Source organism: Sapajus apella, unplaced genomic scaffold (assembly GCF_009761245.1).
Source record: "Sapajus apella isolate SASKATOON/1434 unplaced genomic scaffold, GSC_monkey_1.0 scaffold43, whole genome shotgun sequence".
Classification (NCBI taxonomy): Eukaryota; Metazoa; Chordata; class Mammalia; order Primates; family Cebidae; genus Sapajus; species Sapajus apella.
In genome coordinates, this window is record NW_022436983.1 from 3,526,286 (window position 1) to 3,549,681 (window position 23,396).

A 23,396-nucleotide genomic window follows, 5' to 3' on the forward strand; every position below is an offset into this window, starting at 1 on the left:
GGGTGGCTCACCCCTCTAACCCCAGCACTTCGTGGGGCTGAGACGGGCAGATTCACCTGGTCAGGAGTTCACGACCAGCCTGACCAACATGATGAAACTCTGTCTCTACTAAAAATATAAATGTTAGCCAGGCGTGGTGGTGAGCACCTGTAATCCCAGTTACTCGGGAGGCTGAGACAGGAGAATCACTTGAACCTCAACCTGGAAGGCGGAGGTTGCAGTGAGCCGAAATTGCACCACCGCACTCCAGCCTGCGTAACAGAGCGAGACTCTGTCTTAAAAATAAAAAGAAAAGAGAGAGAAAGTTTTGGGGCCCGGTGCAGTGGCTCATGCGTATAAACTCAGCTCTTTGGGAGGCCAACCCTCCAAGGTGGGAGGGTTGCTTTAGCCCAGGAGTTCAAGACCAGCCTGGGTGAGATCCCATCTCCACAAAAACTAAAAAACTAGCAGGGCATGATGGTGCATGCCTGTAGTCACAGGTACTTGGGAGGCTGAGACAGGAAGATCACTTGAGCACTTGAGCCCAGGAGGTTGAGGCTGCAGTGAGCCATGATCGTGCCACTGCACTCCAGCCTGGGCGACAGGGCGGGACCCTGTCTGTAAAAAACAAGAAAGAAAGAATGTGTGGTTCCCTGGTCCCTTGGTCGGTAGCTGGAAGATGATCGTTGGAGTTAAGACTTTACCCTCCAAATGTCATGTGCGCAGCAATAATGGCCGCCCCTAACGCATTAGCACATATCAAGTACAGGGTACTCAGAAGTGCCGCATGCAGAGCGAGAGCTGTGTAAGCATCCGGCACGGTTTGAGGACCTACTGTGTGCTGGGAACTGTAGACTCTTTGTGTGTATTCATTATCTTCTTTGATGCTCTGCAGGGTAGGCGTTTATTTTCTCGTCTCTGCAGGTGAAAAATGAGCAATGCCGTCTCATGCTGTTGGTTTGAAGTGTTATTTCTTGGGTTGTTAACTCACTTTGAATTTTCTGTTTACTTAAAACAAATTGTCTAATTTTTCCTCCTGGTTCTTTACCTACTTCCCCCAAAGCAAAAGAAAGAACGAGGAGTGGGGATCATCCGCCTGTGTGCATTCAAGGGAGAGTCTGGGGCAGGGCAGGAGGCAGGAGGCCACAGCCTGAGTTCACCTGTAGCGCTGGGCTGGTGAGGACGCAACTCCTGGCCGACTCGGGCAGGTCCCTCACTCTGAGACAATAAAAGGGCATCAGTTGCTGTGTTCAGGAACCACTGCCCTCGCTGCCTTTTCATCAGGTGGTGGCACTGCTCTGCTCCCTCCTAGCTCTCCGTCTCCATTTATGGTTCTTTCTGTAGTCCCCATCCAGATACCCAGGGTGGTGCAGGTGAGTTTGGGGAAAGAGCCTTCCGACCCACCACCTCCCCTTCTTGTGCCCGCTGGTCCCCACGGAGGGGCTGCTCGGCAGCGCTGGGGCCTGACTCCCTTGTCGTGGCATTCAAGGCCCGTGGCACCCGGCCGCAGACCCTGCTTCTCGCTCTCTCTCACATCATTGCCCCAGGTGCTCCTGGCATTCTAAGAAACTCCTCCGTCAGTTCTGCTTGTCCCAGTGGGAAGAGATGATGAGGGGCCTACATGAGAGAGGAAGGGGGGTTTTCTGGTCGTTTCCATCTGGTTATCCTAGAAATGATCCATTTACATTCCCAGCACGTGGAAGTCAGGATCTGAGCCTTCAATCCCTGGCATGAGCTCCAGCTCCACGGCCTCACCCCTCTGCGGCCGAGGCAGAGTAGAGGGCAGGAGTTGGCCCTGACGTCCCTCTAAGAGGACAAGGATGGAGGGGGGCTCAGCAGGGGGAAGGAGAGGGCTCCTCACAATCAGGGGAGGGGTGTGGCCAGGGCAAGCACCTCACACCTGGCCAGCCACCTGCCCATCTAGTCAGTGAACCTGTTCACTTGTTTTAACTTTAAGGCCTCTATGGTTTGGGGACAGGAAGCCCTCTTTGGGGGGATGGGAGAACAGGGCAAGGATTGGGGTGGGGCAGAGGTGCACCCCAACCTCACGCCTCAGCCCTCTGCAGGCTTTTCTCCCCCTCAGCTGTGAGTGCTGCGCCTCCAGCCTTGCTGGGCTGGGGTCCCCACTTAGGTGCCTCTCTGGGGGTAGAACCTGCTCAGAGCCTCAGGCCGCCCTCCTGATGGGGACACCCTGGCCACCAGGGCCCTGAGCCAACAGCCATGGAGGCTGCGGAGCCGCCGGTGAGGATGAACCTTCCCCCTCCCGCCTCCGTTCCTCCTCCTCTTGCTCCGCCGCTCTGTCTCTGTCTCTCTCCTGGAAGGGCCCCTGAAGCCAGCGTGGGAAAAACGGACCCAAGAGTGCCTTTAGAGGCAGGGTGGGGTGACTTAAGAGAGGGACCTGGCAGCTCTTCCTGTGCGTAGTGCTGTGGATCTGCTACCAACACTGTCCAAGTCAGCAGCCTGTCTCTCAAAAAAGGCAGGGATGGAGATGCTCCCACTTCCCCAGCTGTGGTTCGGGGAAGAGAGAGCATGGCTTGAATTGGTGCCTGGAAGACACTGAGTCCTCAGATGCGGGAGGAGCCAGCATCTCTCCCTACAGGTCCCTTGTCCCCTCTCTCCTCCCCCACCCCAGACCTGGATACATGGAGGTGGGTGAGGTGGGGTGGGTGGGGGTGTGTCACTCTGCTCTTCCCTACCCTGTTTCCTCAAGCTTCTGCTCATGGAGACCTAGGACACAGCCAAGGCCCTGGCTGTGGGCTCCCCAGGACCCCTTGCTGGGATGCCCCTGCCCAGGGGAGACCCTGTCCCGAGGGAGGAGGCTGGTGACTCTCTGGGGGCTCTGAGCGTACTGTGACAGGAGGCATTTGGAGATCCATCCCCAGGCTATCCTGGCTGTGCCTAAGCACCCCCCCCCACCCAACACCAGGACAGCACTTGCCGGGGGCAGGGGGCACAGCCAGATGCTGCTCTGGCCACTCTCCTGCCAGCGCTGGCCTCACCCAGGAGGAAGTGTACTTTCTCCTTTGCTGGTGAGTTTCTGTTCATTTCAGGATGAGTTGCCTGGGAACCAGAGAGTTGGTCATGGCTGGAAAAGGGACTGGGAAGGGAATCAGGCCTCCTTTGCCTTCGAGTCTGGCCCTGCAGGCAGGGCTGGGGTCTTCAGTGCCGCCTTTTGAGGTCTGAGGTGGTGTCACCTCCTCTACTTGACTTCGTGGCTGTGAAACGTGGGTGGCGTGGGCCATGATTCTGCCTTTGCGGGGCTCCTGCCTTGCTCTGCTGTGCTTTCCTGACTGGGACGAGGGGGTCTTGGGGTTTTGGGGGAGGGTGCAGCAGCCGCAGGGCAGGAATGCATATACCCTGGCCCCGTTCTGGAGGACTCTGGAAAACCCGGCCGATTACCTTGTAATTGTTCCCAGCAGTGAGGAGCGAGCCTGGGCCGGGAGCGGCCTCCAGTGTTTGTTTTGCCTTCTGTGTTCTCCAGGCCAGCGGTAACCAAGGGCCGCTTCCCCTTGGAGACGGCAGAGCTTGCTCGGGCCAGGGCTGACCCAGCCTGGGCAAGGCAGGCCTGGGGACCCGGCAGGGAGGCCGCCCTACAGCAGGGGCTCCGGAGGTGCTGCCGGTACTCCTCTTCTGTCATTCTCCCCCCAGCGGGGAGGACCTGAGGGGCTTCTCTCCTGGGTCTTTTCCCAGGCAGTTGCCTGGAACATTCGAGAACTCCGGATCCTCTGGCAGGTACCCGGGAGACGGTGAGAATGCGCACTGCCCAGCTGCATGTGGGTGGTCTCGGGCAGATCGTGGACTCAGGGCTGTGACTGACCGCCAGGCCAGATTCTGGCAGGACCCAGGGTCCTGAGGTAATTCCAGGGCAAGTTTGGAGCCGAAGGAGAGGTGCTCTGAGATGGCCAGCCGCAATGAAGGCCAACCTGGGAAGGCTCCATGGAGGAGGGGGTTCCGGAAGATCCCGCATAGATGGGATTCCCATCAGATGGGGTTGTTTGAAGTGAAAAGAATGTCGTTATAACGCGTGTGGCTCTTAAGGACTAGCAGGGCTGGTGTGGCTGCTGGTGTCTAAGGGACCCTTGGAGAAGCTGAAAGGGCCTGTCAGGGGCTTGGAGGGTGGAGAGCGGGGAGCCTGTGAGGAAAGGAGGGGCCTCCAGCAGGGTGGCCCTACCCTCTTCCCAGCAGGGACTTCCCAGACCCTGAGGGCTTCTACAAGGGCTGGGCTAGGGGATCAGCCGCCCCGCCCCCCACTCTGGTGGCCCTGGTACAGGACGGGAGGCTGCCTGCTCCTTCCATGATACAGGTCGGCCTCTAGATGTGGTTGATTGAAGTCAGCTGTGTTTTAGGATTGGCTCGGAGAGGGGTGGAAGCCCCTCTGCCTTCTCCTGTGTGTTTTCTCCAGCCCCCACCTCAGGAGGACCCCCACCGACAGCCCTGACCCACCTGGTCACGTGGGTCACCCAGGGGTCTGGGGCCGTTGCCATTTGGGGGCAGTAGCCTGAGACTCTGCATTTCCAGCAGGCTCCCGGGTGATGGTCTGTGGGACGTGCTAGGGTTGCCGGGCACAGGGCACGCAGGGTGACGGGTTCCCTTGCCCCTACAGGAGCTGTTCTCCAGAAAGGAGACGGACTCTCCCCGGGAAGGCGGTCACTCCTGTCTGGTTTTCCGTTTGGGTGCCTAGGGAAGAGGTGCTGTCAATCAGCAGAGGAGGGGATCGGGGGCAGGGCAGGGACACTGGTGTATGGGGACTGGCCCGGGCCCCAAGGTCTGACTTTCACACGGATTCCTGCCACCAGCCCAGCTGCCGATACAATTAAACCTCAGTGATTCACTGCAGTGTGTTTTGAGGCAAGGCGCTGTGTCGTGAAAAAGTGGGTCCCAGTGGCTTGCTTTGTTGGCAGGTCTTGCTGCCTCAGCAGAAAAGAGGCGCTTTTGATATGGGAACGGAAACTTGGGACCGCGTTAGAAATGGTTAGTGTGTTCGTTGGAGAGGACCCTGGTCCTCCGCCAGCTGTGGAAACTCCACGCCTGGCGGGAAGACGTAGGGCTGGGGAGGGGTCCCCTCAGCACCTGGGTCTGTGGTCTGAGCCGCCTGTGCTGTGATGTGGCCGGCCCTCCTTGCTGCTGAGGGGCGTGGGACGCACTAGTCCCCTGCTGGCCTCTCTGCCTGCAAAGGTAACATGCTGCTGTTTTCATTTTATGGAAAGTCCAGCTTGCAGAGGAAATACCTTTCTCAACGCAGCCTGTCCGATGTCCCAGAGCAGCTCTGCCCAGCAAGGCGAACACATGAAATGCGCATTTGTAGTCCTCGTGTGTACCTGGCCACAGCGGGGGGAGGCAGAGCGGGAAGGGGAGAGGACTGGTCTAGCTCAAAAGCCCAGTCCTGGCTTCAGTTTCCAACACTGGGCTGACTGCTGGGACAAGCAAGTGCCCCGTTCTTGTCTCTTCCTCCGTGGCCCTCATTGCTGTCCTGGACTAGCCCATTCGATGGATATTGGGCCAATTTCCCTTTTTTCCACTTCCCCTTTTTCCCCTCTTGTTCTCAAAATGTGATAAGTGGAATAGGCGAAACCCAGATCCAAGTTGCTTTCCTGAGAAACTTCCCAAAGTGGTTAGGTCCTGGCCCCCTGGGCTCAGAAGAGAGAAGCAGGGTGCACACACCCCTCCCCACCTGGACGCTGCAGACCCATGCCCCAGCTCCCAGCCTGTCCCAAGGGCATGGTTACTGGGGGAGGGACTGGGAGACGGTTTGGAGATGCAGGCAGAACCCCGGCCAGCAGCTGCTTCCCCTGAAGCTTGCACTCATTGTTCAGATGATTGGGTGTGACCAGCCTCCCCCTACTAGACTGTAAGCTCCCTGAGGGCAGCAAGTTCTGGCTGTTCTGTGTATCCAGTAGGTGCTTAGTACTTTTGGAATGAATTCCAGCCCTGAGGCACATTATTTGGACTTGGGTGTTTTCCCACTGTTCACCAGCCGAACACTGCCGGACCATCTCTTGGGTTGGGTCACTTTTTCCTGTGACGTCTTGTCCATGTGGCTCATTCTTTCCAGTTTTCCCTTGGGGAAGATGTTTTCTAGCAAGCGGAAGGCCTGTTCTCCCTCAACACTGACCACCTGGCCTGTGTCTGTGAACCAGCCGTCTTGTTGAGGCACCCGGGGACTGAGAAACAAAGCAAGGTCTTGAGACGCTCGTTCGAACCCATCTTAGGGGCCTAGAAGTTCCTCGTGGGATGAGTGAGCCAGCGACTCATAGCACAGGCCTCACACGTCATGTTGGCCCACTTCTACGTTCCACGTGAGCACGCCTGGCCAGGAGAGGATCCATGGGCAATGGCAGCACCCGACATGAGACGCCTGGGCTGTGCCAGGTCTGTGAGTGATGATCCCTCTACATGAAGAGGCAGAAATGCAAGCCATGCGAAGAGGTTTGCGTGCGCGACAGGTCCAGAGACCCCATGCGTCAGCCGGGGGCACCCCTAGCTGTGGGCAGAAGCTCCGTGGTGCAGCTCACAGTGGCAGTCAGGCCCCAGTGTCATCCGTGGAAGAGCAGGGAGGATCCCAATGGCTGGGTGATGGCCTGATAGCAGAAGGTAGGGCCTTGGTCAGTTTGGAGCTGCCTCAGGGTGTCGACTTGCTCAGTGGGAGAGTAGGCACCTAGGAATCCAAACGTCCCTCTCCTGCCTCATCCTGCCTCGTTCCCAGGGTAGGGATCGCCCTGACATGGGTTCTTCCATGTCCTCATCCCCCACCAGCCCGCAGGGTCACCCCCTCCCCAGACCACAGTTTGGGCCCAGGCGTGGAGATGCAGGCACACATCCCGGACTCCTTGGGAGAAACTCGATCCACAGGTGCTGTGTCGGGGCGGCAAGCACTGCCAAACCACAGCCTTGCGCTTTTTCCTTTGGAGAACAGAAAGGGGAGGCGGCAGAGGCCTGGATTGCAACAATTCTGCTCTCGAAGGCTCTTTACTCCCCACATCTGAGCGTCGTTAACCGTGTCCTTTTGTGTAACCCTGGCTAACAAGCCTGGTCCAGCCAGCCAGGCCTCTGTAAGCTCTGTGTTTCTCTCTGCCCTGCCCTCCCCTCCACACCCGCCTCCTGTCCGTGTGGATCTTGGCATGGTGGACGTTTTTCATCCATTTATGGGTTTTTTATAATTGAGGTGAAATTCACATAACATTCACCTTTTTAAGAGTACACTTCTATGGCATTTAGTCCATTCACAATATGGTGTGGTATGCTACCACCTCTGTCTTGTTCCAAAACATTTTCATCACCCCTGACAGAGACCTCTGTCACTTCCCGTCCCCTGCTTCCCATCCCCAGGCAAGCACCCGTCAGCTTTCTGTTTCTATGGATGTGTTGACCCTGGTCATTTCATCAAAAGGGAATCATACAATACGTGACCTTTTATACCTGGCTTCCTTCACTTAATGTAAGTGGTTCATTCACATAGTAGCAGGCACTGGTGCTTTATTCCTTTTTTTTTTTTTTTTTGAGATGGAGTCTTGTTCTGTTGCCAGGCCAAGTGCAGGGGCACAATCTTGGCTCACTGCAACCTCCACCTCCCAGGTTCAAGCGATTCTCCTGCCTCAGCCTCCCAAATAGCCAGGACTACAGGCGCCTGCCACCACGCCTGGCTAATTTTTTTGTGTTTTTAGTAGAGACAGGGTTTCACCATGTTGGCCAGGATGGTCTCCATCTCCTGACCTTGTGATCCACCCACCTCAGCCTCCCGAAGTGCTGGGATTACAGGCTTCAGCCACCTCACCTGGTCATTTTATTCCTTTTTACGGCTGAATAATATTCCACTGAATGTGTATACCACAATTTCTTTACCACGCATCCATCAATGGACATTTGGGCTCACCCCTTTATGTTTTTGCAACAATAACAAAATGACAGTAAAGAAATTGAAAAGGGAGGGAATTCATAAGCTCACTGCTCTAAACACAGCAACCTTTTCATTCCTCTGGGCTCCTTTCTGCCTCTGTCCTGAGTGGGTCGATACAGTTTCTTCTAGGTTTTAGTCTCAAGGTAATGCAGTTGTGCCTTTTTTTTTACTTGGCATAGCAAACCCTTTCCCTTGCCCTCTTGTACAGAGATCCTTCCCATTCGCAGTTTTGTTTTGTTTCGTTTTTGCTTTTTTGAGATGGAGTCTCACCCCGTTGCCCAGGCTGGAGTGCAGTGGCGCAATCTTGGCTCACTGCAGCCTAACTGGGCTCAAGCAATTCTCCCACCTCAGCCTCCCAAGTAGCTGAGACTATAGGCATATACTACTACACCAGCTAATTTTTGTATTTTTTGTAGAGATGAGGTTTCCCTATGTTATCCAGGCTGGTCTTGAACTCCTGGGCTCAAGAGATCTGCCCACCTCAGCCTCCCAAAGTGCTGGGATTACAGGTATGAGCCACTGCACCCAGCCCCCATTAGCATTTTTGATGGGTAATACTCCACTCATGTGCTAGCTGGGGAGGTCACTTCCATACTCTTTGGCTTATCTTATAAATGATGCACCGGTACCATGCCATTCTGCCCCCCAGGCCCTTCTGCTTGCCTGGGAAGTTTAGGGTGAATTTATTCACTGCCTTTGAACTTGCTGGGGCCCTCCCCTCTTGAGTGTTGGTCCATGTGTTCCAGATTGATGGAATTGGGGGAGGGAGGCCACTGGCGGAGGAGGAAGTGCCCGAAGGTTGATGTGGACCGAAAGTATGTTGAAGGCCTTTTTTTTTTCACCTGCCTGGGACACCTCAGGATTTACCCCTCCCTCAGCATCCTGTTGAGTTCCGTGAAATCCCACACGGGGAATGGTGATGAGGTTGCACAAGCAGGTGCACAGCCCAATTCCTTTCAGAATCCTCTCAAGTTCATTGGCCAAGATCCAGTGGAGGTCCCGCTGAGACACCTCCAGTCTAGCTATCTCCACAGACACTCTCCCCGACCCGTGGCTCGCCTCAGTTGCAAAAATCAGGAACCTGGAGGTAGGTTACTTGGACACTTGATTTTCATCTTTTAAAAGTGGATAGTGGAGCGGATAGTCCTGAGGTCCAAGACTTTTGTTTTTTTTTTTTTTTTTTGATGGAGTCTCACTCTGTCGCCCAGGCTGAAGTGCAGTGGTGTGATCTCAGCTCACTACAACCTCTGCTTCCCGGGCTCAGGCGATTCTCCTGGCTCAGCCTCCTGAGTAGCTGGGATTATAGGCACAGACCCCCACGCCTGGCTAATTTTTGTATTTTTGGTAGAGGCGGGGTTTCACCATGCTGGTCAAGCTGGTCTTAACCTCGTCACCTTGTGACCTGCCTGCCTCGGCCTCCCGAAGAGCTGGGATTACAAGTGTGAGCCACCACACCTGGTCAAGTTCCAAGAGTTGTGGGAGGAGAGGTGGCTGTGAACTAAATTTTAAAGAGCTGGTCTAAGGCCATCCTGTTATGGAGAAATAATTGCCTCCTCACACATGCCATGATTAGTCAATCAACCTAGATGTCCATCTGGGGGGAATGGAACCAAAATTATAATAGCACATAATGGGATATTATGCAGCCACTGACGTTAAATTGATGGAGGAGCTAATATGATGGAAAAAGCAAACTGTGGATTAGTATCTGTGGTGTGATCTTTTGCTGTAAAGAGACTATTCTCATAGGCACCAGAATGTTCTCGAAGGACACAAACACTTCTGTGCTTCCTGGGCAGTGGAAGAGAGGAAACACTTTACATTTTTGTATTGAGATTTCTTATGAGAATGTCTAACATTTGAAACATATCAAGATAGAACATGAGTTTTAAAAACTTCCCGATGGTTTTCATTTAATAGGGATCTGAGATTCTAAACTGTCCAGCCATGATCCCTTGAAGCTAGTGGTTCTCAATCTCTAGCCTCATCCTAGTGCCCTGGAGGGCTCGTTAGAATGCAGGCTTCCCGGCTGAGTTTCTAATTCCAAAAGTCTAACGGGGTCGAGAATTGGCATCTCTTGAGTTTCCAAGTGATACTGATGTTGCTGGTTGGGACACGACTTTGAGAACTACTCCTGTAAAACAGGGCCCTTCCCCACGAGCAGTGGCTCATGCCTGTAATCCCAGCACTTTAGGAGGCCAAGGCGGGTGGATCACCTGAGGTCGGGAGTTCGAGACCAGCCTGACCAACATGGAGGAATCCCATCGCTACTAAAAATACAACATTAGCTGGACATAGTGGCGCACACCTGCAATCCCAACTACTTGAGAGGCTGAGGCAGGAGAATCACTTGAACCCATGAGGCAGAAGTTGCGGTGAGCCAAGATCATGCCATTGCACTCCAGCCTGGACAACAAAAGTGAAACTCCGTCTCAAAAAAAACAAAAACAAAAATAGTTACATTGTAAATCTTATCACAATCATGTTGCTTTTTAAAAACTAAAAAGAAAAAAATAGGGCCTTTCTTTTGCCTTTCCCCACCACTATTATAGAGGAGGCCTGTGGGTCTCATGATGGGGTCGAGCAATTTGGGTCACCCACACGAGCCATAGGACTGGCATCTGCCATGGCATTCCCCAGCTGAGTGCTCTCCTGCACTTGGCATTCAAGATTCCAAGCTCTCAGGTGTCTCCTGATAGCCGCAGGTGCGGAGAGGTGGCAGGAGGAAGGCAGGGAGCCGCAGGTATTATTAAGCTCCTACTTTGTGCCTGGAGCTTTGGTTGGGCGATTCTACGCTGAAATCATGAACGCCGCCCTTCCCCCTTCTTATCCCTCCAGCTGGTTTGAGGGCAGCCACCTGGGCCTCGGGGAGGATGAGTGGATGCCCGGCCCCCTGACTCACAGAGGCTGGGTGGTAACCCCTGAAGCCTCTCTGGGTTGATGCTTCCTAAGTCCTCAGATCTTCTCCCTGGCCCTCCCTGGTCACCCTCCTGCTCACTGTCCCTGGAGGGACATGAGGGTGACCCAAGGGCCACTCCCAGAAGTGACGTTTGCCAGCTGGAGAGAGGTCAGAGTGTCACCAGCTCCCATTTGGGCCTCGACACTCTGAAAGCCTGGGTTTGGATGGATACCCTGTGTCCAGGAGGCTGCCTTGTTGGAGGGAAGCGGCAGACTCCAGACGCTCCAGCCTCCCCTCTCAAGCCAGGCAGCCCTGAGCTCTGGAGTTTCACGGGAGGCTGGGCTGGAGTGAGCCCTTCGAGGGAACCTGCCTCTCAGCGGAGCCTCCTCCTGGGAGTGACCTCCCTGGACCCCCGACCCACCCTACCTCAAACCCCCATCTCCTGCCTTCGAGGGGAGCTGCTGGGGGTCGTCGAAGGGCGAGAAGCACTAGGTTCTCTGAGCCTGTCCCTGTGGATGCCCTGTTGGTGGCTCTTCTGGAGATGGCCATGGGGCTGCTCTCAGGCCTGCCTCCCTGCTTCTACTCTTTGGGGCACCCCCTCTCCTGTGTGAACAAGATGGACCCAGTGTGTGACCCTCCCCCACCAGACTGGATGGTGTCGGGGTTCCATAGTGTACGTCTTATCCCCGTTGCCGCAGAAGGGCTCGTCTGCTGCTGTCTGGGTCACCTTTCGGGAAGGTTGCTGTGTGTCACTGGGGTCCCTCAAGAACTGGCTTCTCTTCTGCACTAGGCACAGTCCATTGTCCTCACCGCCCTGACTAGGCTACAGCTGCAGTGTCTTGTAATTTTCAGTCTCTGTATGAATATCATGCTGGTTTCCCAATTTATTGTAATTTTCAGTCTCTGTATGAATATCATGCTGGTTTCTCAGGGCCTTGGCTCCACTGATTTGAGCCCTTTCTGAAAGTGCTGTGAGTCATCTGGGCCTTTCCATAGGTGTTTACAGCAGGTGCATTTTGGGTCTTTTGAGGTCAGGGGCTAGAGCTCTGGACCGTGTGGGATTTTCTCTCCAAATTCCCTTGTCAGAACTTTCCAGAAGAATCCGGTTCTTTCGGTTGATTCTAGGGGCACAGGCTTACTTTTATATCCCTGCTTAAGGGGTCACTTCTCAAGTTGGCTGTTGGCAGGGTGGGAGGTGGAGGGTGGTGACCGCATGTCACAAGTCCCACTGGTGGTGGCCCCTTTGCCAGGGGCTCCACGGCCCAGCTGGCACAGAGCATGCCCTGAGCCCTTCCACCACCAAGAGCATCCCCACCACTCGTGTTCAGCTTGCCAGAGAGAGCTCGAACCCCAATTAGCAGGCAGTGACAGTTGAGCCAGGCTACAGAGGTTGCATTCTGATAAAATAGCAGATCGTTTTGGGCGTGTTTCTCTTGCAAAATCCTGGGCTGCGCCACCACTGATGTGTGAGATGGGGCGGCAGAGGGAGGGAACTTATGTGATCTTCAGGTGAAAGGAGGCTTTATAAATAGGTCACCTTGTTCCACATCCTGAATTTCATTCTTTCCCCATCTTGGGGCAAAACAATGGTCTTACTGTTCTGGGGTCAGTGGAGCGCGCTGCGGGGGAACTGGGCGTAGGAGGTGGGTGAGTGTCTGCCACTCCCTGGTGACTGACCCACCTCTGTACATCCCTTACCTGCCCTTTCTGCCCGCTTGTCCCCAGTCATCTTGGCTACATCCCCAAAAAGGGTGTAATCGCTCCTTCAGCGGACCTCTTCCTAAACACCACCACAAGCAGGTAATTTTTAGTGGAAGTGAGGCTCCAGGGCAATTGATCTGACGGCGCTTTGGGGGAAGGTGGGGGCTGCAGGGTTGTGGCTTTCACTGAAACGCCATCACAGGGTTGCAGGCAGGTGCTGTGCGGTCTGCCCTGTCTCAGCATCCCCCAGGATGGGCTCTGAGATCCTCATTCCTTCTCAACTCCCCCTCTTCCCTGCAGTTGGCCTGTCGGTGGCTGTTTTGTTTCTGATGGGGCCACCTCACCTGGCCTTTGCCACATGCAGAGCTGCTGTGCAGCTGCCACCTGGCTGGGGATGGGGACGGACCAGCTGTTCTCTTGTGTTCTGGGTCAGTACAGAGAGACAGCTGCCCCATTTTTACTGGGCTAATTAAAATCTGTAATTTTGAGACAGTGCAATTCGAAGTCTTGGGATAGATCACTGTTGAAATCATATCCCTCTTTGGGATGGCCCCAAAGCTTCCCCAGGATTCTCATCCTTTATTGGAATACCCTTCTGGTAGGCTGGGCGTGGTGGCTCACGCCTGTAATCTGAGCACTTTGGGTGGCCGAGAGAGGAGAATTGCTTGAGCCCAGTAGTTGGAGACCAACCTGGGCAACAAAGTGAGACCCTGTCTCTTTAAAAGAAAAAAAAAAACATTTTAAATGCCCTTCTGCCAGTTACAGATCCTTAACACGTCCCTTCATAGGTAAAGCATCCAGGACAATAGCGCTTACACATTACGCTGGGCTTGCTTTATAAAAGCAACACAGGTGCGGCCCCTGTAGGAATCGCTTTGGGGATAGCCTGTTCTTGCAAACATAGTGTGTGAAATCATTGTTTCTCAGCCTTTGACTCTTTCGTGTGCTTAAAAATCATTTTAGTTTCAAAAGTAATACGTGCATTTTAAAAAATTCAATTCATAAAGCATTTTAAGTGAGCAGTGTCTTTCTTCCCGGGTGAACCGTTGTGAAAGGTTTGATGTTTACCCCTCTAGCCCTTTCTCTGTACCTACAAACAGATAAATGTACGCAGAGAGGAGCTTTTTAAATTCTGTTCTTTCAGAAATGGCATCATGATCTGCATATCGTCCAGCGATTTGCTTTAAAAAATGTAACAGCATCACGGTCCGTTTTCTGTGGTGTTGGCACTTTGGAGAGGCTGCCTCCTTCTCTCCAGGGCTGCATGGAGTTCCGTGGTCTGGACAAGGTGGAATCATGCCACCTCCGGCATCCTCATCCACGTGGCCCTGTGCAGGCCTATAGGGTTTCCCAACAAGAGCCTGGAAGGGCTGTCGCTAGGGCATTGCACACGTGGACAGGGACTGCCTTTTTGCACCTGCACACCTAGAAGGCTGGCCCAGTTCGGGGTCTGTCCCCCTTCAGCACACACCCACAGTCATGTAGGAGTAGCCTTTCCCCACATCCTTTGCAGTTCCCGCAAATTTTTTTTTTTTTTTTTTTTTTGAGACAATCTCACTCTGTCACCCAGGCTGGAGTGCAGTGGCACAATCTCGGCTCACTGCAACCTCCGCCTCCTGGGTTCAAGCCATTCTCCTGCCTCAGCCTCCCGAGTAGCTGGGATTACAGGCACATGCCGCCATGCCCAGCTAATTTTTGTATTTTTAGTAGAAATGGGGTTTCACACCATGTTGGTCAGGCTGGTCTCAAACTGCTGACCTCAGGTGATCTACCCACCTCGGCCTCGCAAAGTTCTGGGATTACAGGCGTGAGCCACCGCATGGCAGCTTTTAACGCTGTGCAGCCCACAGCGCTGTCTTGCTCCTGTCTCAGCGGTAGTGCTGTGCCTGGCATCACAGTCCTCTGAGCCTTGCGTAATGATGAAAGCAAACCGTGTCTGCATCCAGAAGGTACTCTCCGACCACGGGGCCTGCCTTCCCTCTCCTGCCCCTCCCGGCTCTCTCAGCCTACAGAGAGAATGGGTGCCCTAGATCATCAAAGGCTGAAGACAGGTGCCCTTCACCTGTCCCGGGTCTAGGACTTCCAAACAATGAGCTTCAGGGATGCTTTCAACTCCTCTCCATCCCAGGGGATCAGCATCCATTTCCCTCTGTATCTGCAGACCTGGCTGCCCCTACCTGGAGGAGCCCACAAAACTGGAGGATTTGTGAGGTTCTTTTCTTCCGTCCTTCTGAGATCTGTGGCCCCCAGCAAATCCTCTCCAAAGCTGGCCTCTTCCCTGGACCCACACCACCTTAAATGGCTGTAAGGGAGGAGGGGGCTTTCAGAAGCTCATCAGCTTAGAGCCCAGGCTGCCACCGGGAAATACAGCAGGGGCACGTGGCTCTGGTGGGTGTCTGGAACCTCAGCCCACCCCTGTCCCATGGCTGCTCTGGAGACACTGGGTTGAGGGGTTTTGCCCTCAGAGGGTATAAGGGACATCCCCTTTCACCCACCCAAGGATTTTATCTGTGAGTGAGTGAGTGTGTGTGTGTGTGTGTGTGTGTGTGTGTGTGTATGGTGTGGCAGTGTTGGGGGGGTGGATTCCTTCTGCTGAGGGAAAAAGTTGAGTGAAGTTAAACCCCAGCGCTTCTCGCCATCCGGTGTCCATGCAGGCAGCCCTCCCCCTCCTCCAGAGCTTTGAATGGCCTTCACTCTGTTGTAGGAAAGGCAGGATCTCCTCCAGGGTATGTGTCCCCCTGCAAGGGAAGCCAAGGTGACTCCAGGGGCCGTGGCTGCTGTCTGTCTCTGAGGGTCCAGGTTCTGGTTCCTGCCTCCATCGCATCTTGCGCTCCTCTCTGCTTCCCCCAGCCCAGCCCTCCTTCCCGGGCATGATACAGGTGCTCCCGCCACAGCCTTGACTTTGATATTGGTGATGTGTCCTCTCCCTTTATCCCCCACCTGCTCGTAGCACAATGGGGCCAGCACTGTGCCAGGCCAGGACTGGGGATAGGTGAGTGTGGGGTCAGGAGACTGTCCCAACTGAGCTCATCCAGGGAGGCTGAGGGACGTGGAACACGAGAGGCAGGTGCAGCCTGAGAGGCTGAGGCCAGCGCTGTCAATGCTCTCAGATTTGACAGCGGATCTCCGACAAAAGACATGCAGGCGTGTGGGTGGGTGGGCGGCTTGCCTGCCTTCCTCAGGAGGAAGTTCTCCACGGGACACGTCCCGAGCGAGTGTCAGGGAACTCACCCACACACGATCCGCCACCAGCGTCAGCACTTCCACCCAGATAAGTTGTCTTCTGTGACTCACGGCCTCTGGGACAGTTGCGAGGAAGGTCCTTTCATGAGCTCCCAGCCCACCCTTCTATGGCTGTTTTTCTGTCTTCACCCTTGTGATCTTACCTTTAATTTGATTTTACTTATGGGAAAATGTTGCTAGGCGTTCCCAACCCAGAATGACTGGTGAGCTCACCAAGGAGGGTCCTGCAGTCAGACCTCCTGTACACACACACATGCATACACACACGCATACACAAACGCAGACATGCTCCACCCATAGACATGCATGCAGACACGACACGTGACATACATGCACACACATGCATGCATGCACAGCACACACACAAGCAGACACACCATACACATCCAGACACACCACACGAACAGATACATACATGCAAACACATACACGCACATTCTTTCTCCTGGTTGAAATACCTCATGGCATTCGTACCTGTGACAAGGTAACAGCCTGGTCTTCAGGAAGCATCAGGCCCTGGGACTGTGTGTGTGAGACAGCTGCATGGCAGCCTGAGGACTGCGGAAGTGAGAACTCATCATTCACAAGGAGTAGAGTGTGGTGGGGCAGAAGAGGCACTGGCCAGGAACGTGTTTGTTGTGGGGCTTGGCTGAGTCAGCCGTGGGGAGGAGGAGGCAGGTGCAGTCCCAGTGACACGCTAGGTAATGCGACAGTGGGCTTTGGGGGTGAAAACTTCCACTAAGGGAACGGAGAGCAGGCGCTGCCGGCCACAACACTGCCTGGACTGTCACGCCTCTGTCCTGCTCATTAGTCTCGGCTGCTGCTGTTGCTCTTAATGTGCAGGCACACAAGTGTGTATGGGTGTGTGAGCATGTGTATAGGTGTGTGGGTGTGTGCATGTGTGGGGTATGTATGGGTGTGTACGTGTGTATGGCTGTGAGTGTGTATGGGTGTGTGCACATGTGTGGGGGTATGCAAGTGTGTGTATGGGGTTGTGCACGTGTATGGGTGTGTACGTGTGTATGGGTGTGTGTGGGTGTGAGCAAGTGTGTTTGGGTGTGCATGCATGTGTGAGTATAGGTGTGTGCATTTGTGTGGGTGTATGCACGTGTTTATGGGTGTGCACGTGTGTGGGGGGTGTGTGTGTGGGGGTGTGTGTGTGCATGGGGGTGTGCACATGTGTGTGGGTGTGTGCCTGCAGGCACCCATGCACAGTGTGTGGTGGGTGGTGGTGGCAGCAGCAGGGCCACAGCTGTCCTCTGCTCTCCCGTTCCAGCCCTGCAGGGCAGCACAAGTCTGCCCTTTGCATCTTTGCTCCTGCCGGGTGGGGATGAAGGCTGAGTCCTCCCACCTTCTGGAAAGTCACCAGTTGCTCAGCAATCCCAGGCCCTAATGCTTCTGTGGCAGTGCAGGACCCCACAAAGCCTAGGTACCTGCATTTGCTTCTCAGACCAGCAGTAAGTGGGGTGGACCCAGAGCAGGGGGCCTGTACTGTTCTCTCAGCTCCTGCCTGAAGTGTGGCACCCAGTGCTGGACACCCTCCTGGCCCAGGGATGTCTGTCATGGTCCAGTGCTCACAGGAGCCATCCCAGCACATGTGGATGTTTGTTACTCGGCACCTGTGGGTGTACACACCCCCCATCCTGAGTGCCATATCCAGGAATTTTGGTGATGGTAGTAGCAGTTTTGCTAATACCATTTGAACAGGGGGCATTCCTGTTTGAATACCGTGTGGCCCAGGACCCGTAGTTTGTCTGTTTTTGTAAATAAAGTTTTATTGAAACATACCTATGCCTATTCATTTGCATATTATCTGGAGAGCCTTAAACAGTTACTATCCGACCGCTTATGGAGGGAGTTTGCCGACCCTTGGTTTAGAAGGAGCCTTAAACTTGATCTGCTCTAGCCCAGCCTTCCGAGCCTTTGGGTCTTGGCCCAAAGGCAGCGTCCATCTAGAGGGCCCGATGTGGCCAGGAAGACGGGAGAGCAGTGATCTTTGTTCAATGAATGGAGCACAGGCTGGGAAATAAACAAAAGTGGAAATGGCAGTGGTGCCACCCCCCCAGAACAGTGTCTCCACTGAGTTTTAGGTAAGTGTATGACAGATGAGTAAGCAGAAGCTTGGAGAAGCTCAGGCTGGATCTTCGTGGCAGGAGCTGCTGTCTCTGTGTGTGTGAGCTCGGAAGCCCCAGGGAACAGGGCTGGGGAAGCGCCCATCAGGCTGCAGTCCCAGGGGAAGCAGCTTGTCCAGCTCCTGGGGACCCTCAGGAAGGGTGGATCTGTGCAGCCGCATTTTAAAATAGAAAAAGGCAGGCAGATGGATGGCTTCAGTGTTCTTGCACCGCGAGGAGGTGGCTAGGTGTGAACAACAGGAAGTTGGGAAGGCAGTGTCATCTTTAACCATAGCCTGGACACAGGGCGGGTGACAGATGAGTCATGAGCAGCCCTAGGGTCACCACAGTGATTGACCACCTGGGAGGTGACTCAGATGGCAGAAGTGGCTGGGTGGGTGGCCCACATTCCCTGGCTAGGCCCTTGGGTGCCTTTGTGAGGGAGTCACCCCACAGTCCTGGAGGCTCCTTTACCTGCTCGCCCTGCCCAGGGAAAACGCCCCACACTCTATCCCCAGCCTCCCTCCTCCCAGGCCCTCCCTCCCACCAACTCCCACGTTTCACAGCGTTGTGGTCCAAGGCCTGGGCTGGGGTACAGGGGAAGGTGGGTGGAGGTGGAGGGGTAGTGGTTAGGGTTAGGGATAGGGTTAGGGTTACGGATAGAATTAGGAATAGGGTTAGGGTTAGGGATAGGGATAGAGTTAGGGATAGGGTTAGAGTTAGGGTTAGGGATAGAGTTAGGGTTAGAGTTAGGGTTAGGGTTAGGGATAGGGTTAGGGTTAGGGATAGAGTTAGGGATAGGGTTAGGGTTAGGGTTAGGGAGCTCAGCCCAGCGTCAGTGTTGAGTGCTTGCTGGGCCACCTGAGGTTCTGGCATCTCAGAACTGGGAGAGCTTGTGGAGCCAACCTGGGCAGACAGACATGGATGTCCCACATTGGGGTGAAGCCCTCCTTTCTGGTGACTCTCTCTGGGATGAGGCTGGGAGCTCCCTTCTGCCATCCAGTTCATGCCTGCTGCAGCCCCACAGGGCTGTGTCTTAAGTGGAGACGAGGCAGGACGGCCTGGTCTAACTCGGGCTGGTGGAGCCTTAGCCAGCCTGTCCTTTATAAATAAAGTTTTCTGGAACTCAGCCACACGCGTTTATTTATGTCCCGTCTGTGGCTGCTTTTGTGTGACAACAGCAGAGACTGTCTGGCCCTCAAAGCCAGACATTTACTATCTCGCCCATTGCAGAAAAAGCCTGCTGATCTCCCGTCTCGCTGAGACAGGCGTTCTGTATGTTCAGGCCTGGGTTTATTAGCCTGAGAGCTCCCTCCCTCTCCCTCCCTTCCCTCCCTGTCTCACCCCGCATCACCCTTTCTCCCGCTCTGAGGTGTCCCCTTTGCCCTGCCCCACTCAACCTCCCTGGTACGGTCCCTCCTAGCATTTTCTTTTTCTTTTTTTTTTTTTTTTTTTTTTCACCTGCTCAGGGCTTGGTTTTGACCTCCTAGCATTTTCAATTACCCTGCTAGGGGACCTCTCCCCGCCTCCTTTCCCTCCCACTCATCCCTCCCTCCCCCAGCCTCCTCTTCACTCTTCCCACCTGCTCCCACGGGTGGAGAGAGGGCAGATCTTCCATGACAGATGAGATTCTGGGAGAAAGGTTCGTCCAGCCGCAGCAGTTGAGCAGCAGAGGGGCTGTAGGGGAGCTACGCTGCCGGAAGCGTGCCGTGACCTCTTAGAATGTCACTCCCACCCTGTCCTCTCAGGGTGCTGAACTCTGTGCCCACAGGACCCTGCAGAATTGAGAATACGGAGAGGTCCCTGGGCACCAAGCTGGAGAGGGTGTCCAGACAGAGATGGGGGCGTACTGTGCACCCCCACTCCATGCAGCTCTGACCTCGAGAGCTGCCTCGGGCCGGCCTTCCTACAGCTCAGAAAATGCTCCAGTGGAGGTTGGGGAAGAGGGGAATTCAGGGAAGGCCACACCCCAGCCACACCAGACCAGCTCTCTCCTGCAGCTTGAGGCGCAGGCCCCAAAGCCACGGGGTGCCCTCTGCAGCCACATAGAGGGAGTCCTAGAGATTTCAGTGGCTCCCAGGAGAGGAAGTGGGAATGAAAGCTTGAAAATGGGATTTTCCTGGGAGATCGTGGATGTGAAGTCACAGTATTCACAGAACCTTCTGGAACCAGGGTGGTCCTCCAGGCTGCAGAGGGGCACCTCAGCTCTGCAATGGCTTCGCACACACTGGACACAAGGAGACCTGCCCTGTCCCTGAAGAGATGACCATGTCTCTGAGATCAGAACCCTCTGTCTATGGCCGGGTGCAGTGGCTCATGCCTGTAATCCCAGCACTTTGGGAGGCCAAGGTGGAAGGATCCTCTGAGGTCAGGAGTTCAAGACCAGCCTGGCCAACATGGTAAAACCCTGCCTGTACCAAATACAAAAAATTAGCTGGGTATGGTGGTGTGCACCTGTAATCCCAGCTACTTGGGAGGCTGAGCCAGGAGAATTGCTTGAACCCATGAAGCAGAAGTTGCAGTGAGACGAGACAGTACCATTGCACTCCAGCCTGGGCAACAAGAGCAAAACTCCATCTCAAAAAAAGCCCTTTGACATCAGAAAGGGGAGGCCAAAAAGCATGACCTGGCCCCTGAGACAAGAGGGTCAGGGCACCAAGTATTCCCACGTGGAAAGGTTCTGCCGGGAAGCTTTCCAAACCTCCAGGGCGCCTGGCTGCCCTGCGGACAGGGTCTCATGGGGCCTCTTACCAGCTGAGAGGGGGCTCTAGGCCAACCCCTGCACAGCCTGGGCCTTGCTGGCCCCACACTGAAAGGGAGGCCAGTGCTCTGAGGTCCCTGGGTTTCCTTGTGTCTGAAAGCCTGCAGCCTCCCACCCCTGGTTCCTTTGGGTTCTCTTTGTCCCCTTTACTCAGGCATCCAGTAACAAGCAGCCCAGAGTGACTCTCCCGACAGCCAAGGCTCCGATGACCTCCCACCCAGTCACCCCCCATAGGCTCCTTTAGTTCTGTTTCTTCAGCCAGGAGCTTACCTTGCCCCTGCCCTGGTTGATCCTAGGAGCCTGACCCCAAACCAGGCTGCTCTCCCTAGCCTCTGTGGTCCCTTCCAGAGGCCAAGGGGTTCTTGATGGCAGAAAGAAACTTCTCTCTTGAACAAGGCTCGACTCTTCCCCCGCCACCTCCTCCTCCTTGGATAGAACTCTTTCTGGTCAGCACTTGGGGAGGCCAAGGCAGGTGGATCACTTGAGGTCAGGAGTTCAAGACCAGCCTGGCCAACATGGTAAAACCCCATCTCTACTGAAAATACAAAAATTAGCCAGGCATGGTGGTGGGTACCTGTAATCTTAGCTACTTGGGAGGCTGAGGCAGGAGAATTACTTGAACTCGGGAGGTGGAGGTTGCAGTCAGCCAAGATCCTGCCACTGCAATTCCAGCCTGGGCGACAAAGCAAGACTCGGTCTCAAAAAACAAAAAAAAGAATTCTTCCTGGGCTGCCAGTGGAGAGGATGGGGTAGATGCAGTGAGATCCCTCTCCCAACCTGAGTCCCTGTTCTTCCTCCCTGAAGGACCCAGGGGATGGTAGCCAGAGAGGGAACGAGGCATCTGAGTGTCGGACTTCCTCCCCAGACGTGCTGTTGAGCCCCAGAGAGCAAAACCCTGGCTTCTAGTTGAAGGGTATGGGCAGGAAAAAGAGGTGATCGGTCAGATAAGAACTCCTGGGGGTCAGGGGATGAGCCCCCCATGCTGTCTGAATCGGGGCCTGCCCTTGAGAGGAATGTTGCTGGCGGAGGAGGCTCCTGGGGCCCTACCTGCCAGGTGCACACAGACCCCTGAGTTGAGCTGTTCGTCTGCACCAGAGGGCTCTTCTCTGGAGTGAATTGGCGGTGTGTCTGCTGGAGGTCGGTGTGCCAGAGACGGGGAAGAGGAGCTGGGACTGGCATCCTCAGCAGCCTCTACTGCTACCCGGGCTTCCCTTCCCCTCTGAACAGCAAGGCAAGGGCCATCTACCTCCCTCTGTTTTGACCACGAAAATGCCCATTGTGTCGTAGCTGACACCCAGTTCTGTGGCACCGTGGCCTTCTGCCCTGTGGGACCCTGATGAGGTATTTGGTGGGCATCAGCTGTGCGTCTGCACCTAACATAGGTGAGGGTGATGCCCAGCCCCCAAGCCCACCATTCCACGCAGTCTGCCGGGTGGACAGACAGCCCCTTTCCTTTGTGACAGCCTAGCCAGGGAACGGGGGGTTTTATTCTACGCCAAGGCTCCAGCCTGCCCGTGTCAGGCCTGACAGAACCTGGGCGCAGACTGCCGGGATGTGCCGGTGTGGTCGCCTCGCCCTCCGGGTTAACTCTCCCCTTCACCCCGCAGCCCTGCTCACCGGCTGTTTGTCTTTCTATCCATTAGGCAATACCGAAAACCGCAGCTTGCAGAGGTCTCCTGGCAGCCCTCCTTAGGAATTCTGTCTGGCGCGGATCAGAATACTGGAGGCGAGACCGCGAGATTGATGAGTTTGCCTTGGGAGTCGGTAAGAAGGTGAAACCAGGGGCGAACATGGGTCAGAAGGTCACTGGAGGGATCAAGACTGTGGACATGAGGGACCCCACGTACCGGCCCCTGAAGCAGGAGCTCCAGGGTCTGGATTACTGCAAGCCCACCCGGCTGGACCTGCTACTGGACATGCCCCCCGTGTCCTACGACGTTCAGCTGCTGCATTCATGGAACAACAACGACCGTTCGCTCAACGTCTTCGTGAAGGAGGACGACAAGCTCATCTTTCACCGGCATCCGGTGGCCCAGAGCACAGACGCTATCAGGGGCAAGGTCGGGTATACCCGCGGGCTGCACGTGTGGCAGATCACGTGGGCCATGAGACAGCGGGGCACGCACGCTGTGGTGGGCGTGGCGACGGCAGATGCCCCCCTGCACTCTGTCGGGTACACGACCCTCGTGGGGAATAACCACGAGTCCTGGGGCTGGGACTTGGGGCGCAACCGGCTGTACCACGATGGCAAGAACCAGCCAAGCAAAACATACCCGGCCTTTCTGGAACCAGATGAGACGTTCATTGTCCCCGACTCCTTCCTGGTAGCCCTGGATATGGACGACGGGACACTGAGCTTCATTGTGGATGGACAGTACATGGGAGTGGCTTTTCGGGGACTCAAGGGCAAAAAACTGTATCCTGTAGTGAGTGCCGTCTGGGGCCACTGTGAGATCCGAATGCGCTACTTGAACGGACTTGATCGTAAGTGTCCCCTGTGCTCTCAGAGGTAGTGCCCCCCCTCTGTCCCCATGGTCCTGGCTGGGCTCAGGGCAAAGTTTATACAGTCATTGAAACTAAAGTGTTTTGAAGTTGATATCCCAGTGTATTCAGACCCTCAGGCAACTTTTGCCTGCATCTGGTTAAGTGAAGAATTCTAGCCAGAGTCTGCTGGATTACCTGATAGTGACTCATGAATGAATGGACAGATGGATAGATGGATGGATGATGGATGGTGAATCAATGGATGGATGAACAATTGGTTGGATGGATGGATAGATAAGTGGATAATGAATTGATGGATGGATG

At 54.9% G+C, this 23,396-nt stretch overlaps 1 protein-coding gene across 1 annotated transcript in view; it reads left to right on the forward strand.

Annotated features, from left to right (window-relative positions):
* The window catches only part of SPSB1 (splA/ryanodine receptor domain and SOCS box containing 1), a 79,334-nt gene that overhangs the window by 42,376 nt on the left and 13,562 nt on the right, over positions 1-23,396 (forward strand). Inside the window, exon 2 of the mRNA XM_032300304.1 lies at positions 22,232-23,072. Coding sequence (XP_032156195.1) covers positions 22,379-23,072 — 694 coding nt within the window. The 5' untranslated portion in view covers positions 22,232-22,378. The remainder of the gene's footprint in view (positions 1-22,231; positions 23,073-23,396) is intronic.